We start from the raw sequence: 1,515 nt of genomic DNA on the forward strand, positions 1-1,515 counted from the left end.
AAAAAACCATGGTACTACTATTGTAACTATACAACAAAACATGGTACCATCATGGTACTTTTTGTATGCGGCATATTGCCCAGCAGTATCTTGTGGGTTCACATGCAAATGAGCATTTATGTGCGTACCTGTCCGGCGTGTATGTGCACTACAGGTGTTATTGCATCCTTGTGTCTCACTGCAGGGCCGCACCACCACGCTATACAGGCTGTCACAGGTGAGATCAGACAGCGCACACACAGGAGCCGTGTCGTTGCAGTGGATCCATTCGCTTCCGTCTGCAGCGATCGTCTCGTATAACTCAGCTCCTCGAACTGAAGACCACGAGATCTCTAAAGTCTCGGTGGAAATCAGAGACACTGACAAGTTGTTTGGACAGCAGGGGACTGAGGACAGAGAGAGATGCATATCAAATTTCGTACCAAATATTCTTGTGCAAAATTGCATCTGTTAAATAAATCAATGTAAATCTATGTGCATGTAATACAGACTTGTAGTATAGTTGACTATTTGACCCGGTGGACTGGTCCCGGCCAGGTTGTAAGCGAACACAGTTGAGAGGTACGTGTATCCACATATGCACTGGAAGTAGCAGGTCGTGCCAGTGGTGTTGCAGTTTTCCTCTAAGCCGTCATCTCTCTTCACATAGGCGATATAGTAATCCACCCACTGAACCTCAGACCATGTGACGGAACAGTTCCCTGTTGTCGGCTCCTCAATCCACACCAGCTCAGGAGGACATGGGACTGAAAATGATTCAAAGAAGACAACAAAGAACTGCACAACTCTTTATTAGTGCATATGTGTGGTTTTGTATGTGTGTGTGTGTGTGTGTGAGTGAAATCTACAGGTGAGAAGGTCCTGTGGAGCTGAAGGTTCACTGGGTCCGGCTTCGTTCTGTGCTGTGACGCTGATGGTGTGGTTCTGGCTGCAGCTGAGGGGACTGATTATGCAGTAGGTGCCTAAGGAGGAACTGCAGTTTTGGCCCGTTGAGCTCACAGCAGTGTACGCATCGGCACCACGGACTACCTGCCAATACACCGCCAGATCGATAGAGCGACCCGGCGCCAACTGAACCTGCACATCTCCCGGGACAGTAGGACCTGTAGAGGACAGTGGGACAGAAAGACAGAGGAATTTAAATTCTGTCATCATATACTCCCCCTCGTTCCAAACCTGTATTCAGGGCTTAAAATTAACACTCAACAAGCAAATGTGAGTAAAAATCAGTGTTACTCGTCAGTTGGCCTGGAACTTTTTTTACTAATTCTAACAATGCCTGAGAATGCAATATGGTTTATCACGATTATCAAAAGACTGCATTGTAATAATATGATTAGATAATCTAGTGTGTGTTTCATAGTGAAGTGCTATGAGATTTTCACACAAGTTGCTCATGATAACATTGTCTCGGAGCGGTTAGCAGTAAATGCTGCTCCATGAACTTGATCTCTTCAAGTGCTGTGAGTTTAAGTGCATTTGAAAATGCAACATGCACCAAACATTTTCCAAAGT

The 1,515-nt window shown here is 45.5% G+C and overlaps 1 protein-coding gene across 1 annotated transcript; it reads right to left on the reverse strand.

The window, feature by feature from the left end:
- Nucleotides 1-128: 128 nt before the first annotated feature.
- LOC107580498 (fibronectin type III domain-containing protein 7-like) lies at nucleotides 129-1,103 on the reverse strand (the record flags this gene model as incomplete). Its single annotated transcript, XM_016266186.1, has 3 exons — nucleotides 129-386; nucleotides 492-746; nucleotides 849-1,103. Coding segments are annotated over 3 exons (768 nt in total), but the record flags the coding sequence as incomplete, so codon positions are not given.
- Between the last annotated feature and the right edge of the window lie 412 nt (nucleotides 1,104-1,515).

This window comes from Sinocyclocheilus grahami, unplaced genomic scaffold (assembly GCF_001515645.1).
Source record: "Sinocyclocheilus grahami isolate Dianchi unplaced genomic scaffold, SAMN03320097.WGS_v1.1 scaffold34681.1, whole genome shotgun sequence".
Classification (NCBI taxonomy): Eukaryota; Metazoa; Chordata; class Actinopteri; order Cypriniformes; family Cyprinidae; genus Sinocyclocheilus; species Sinocyclocheilus grahami.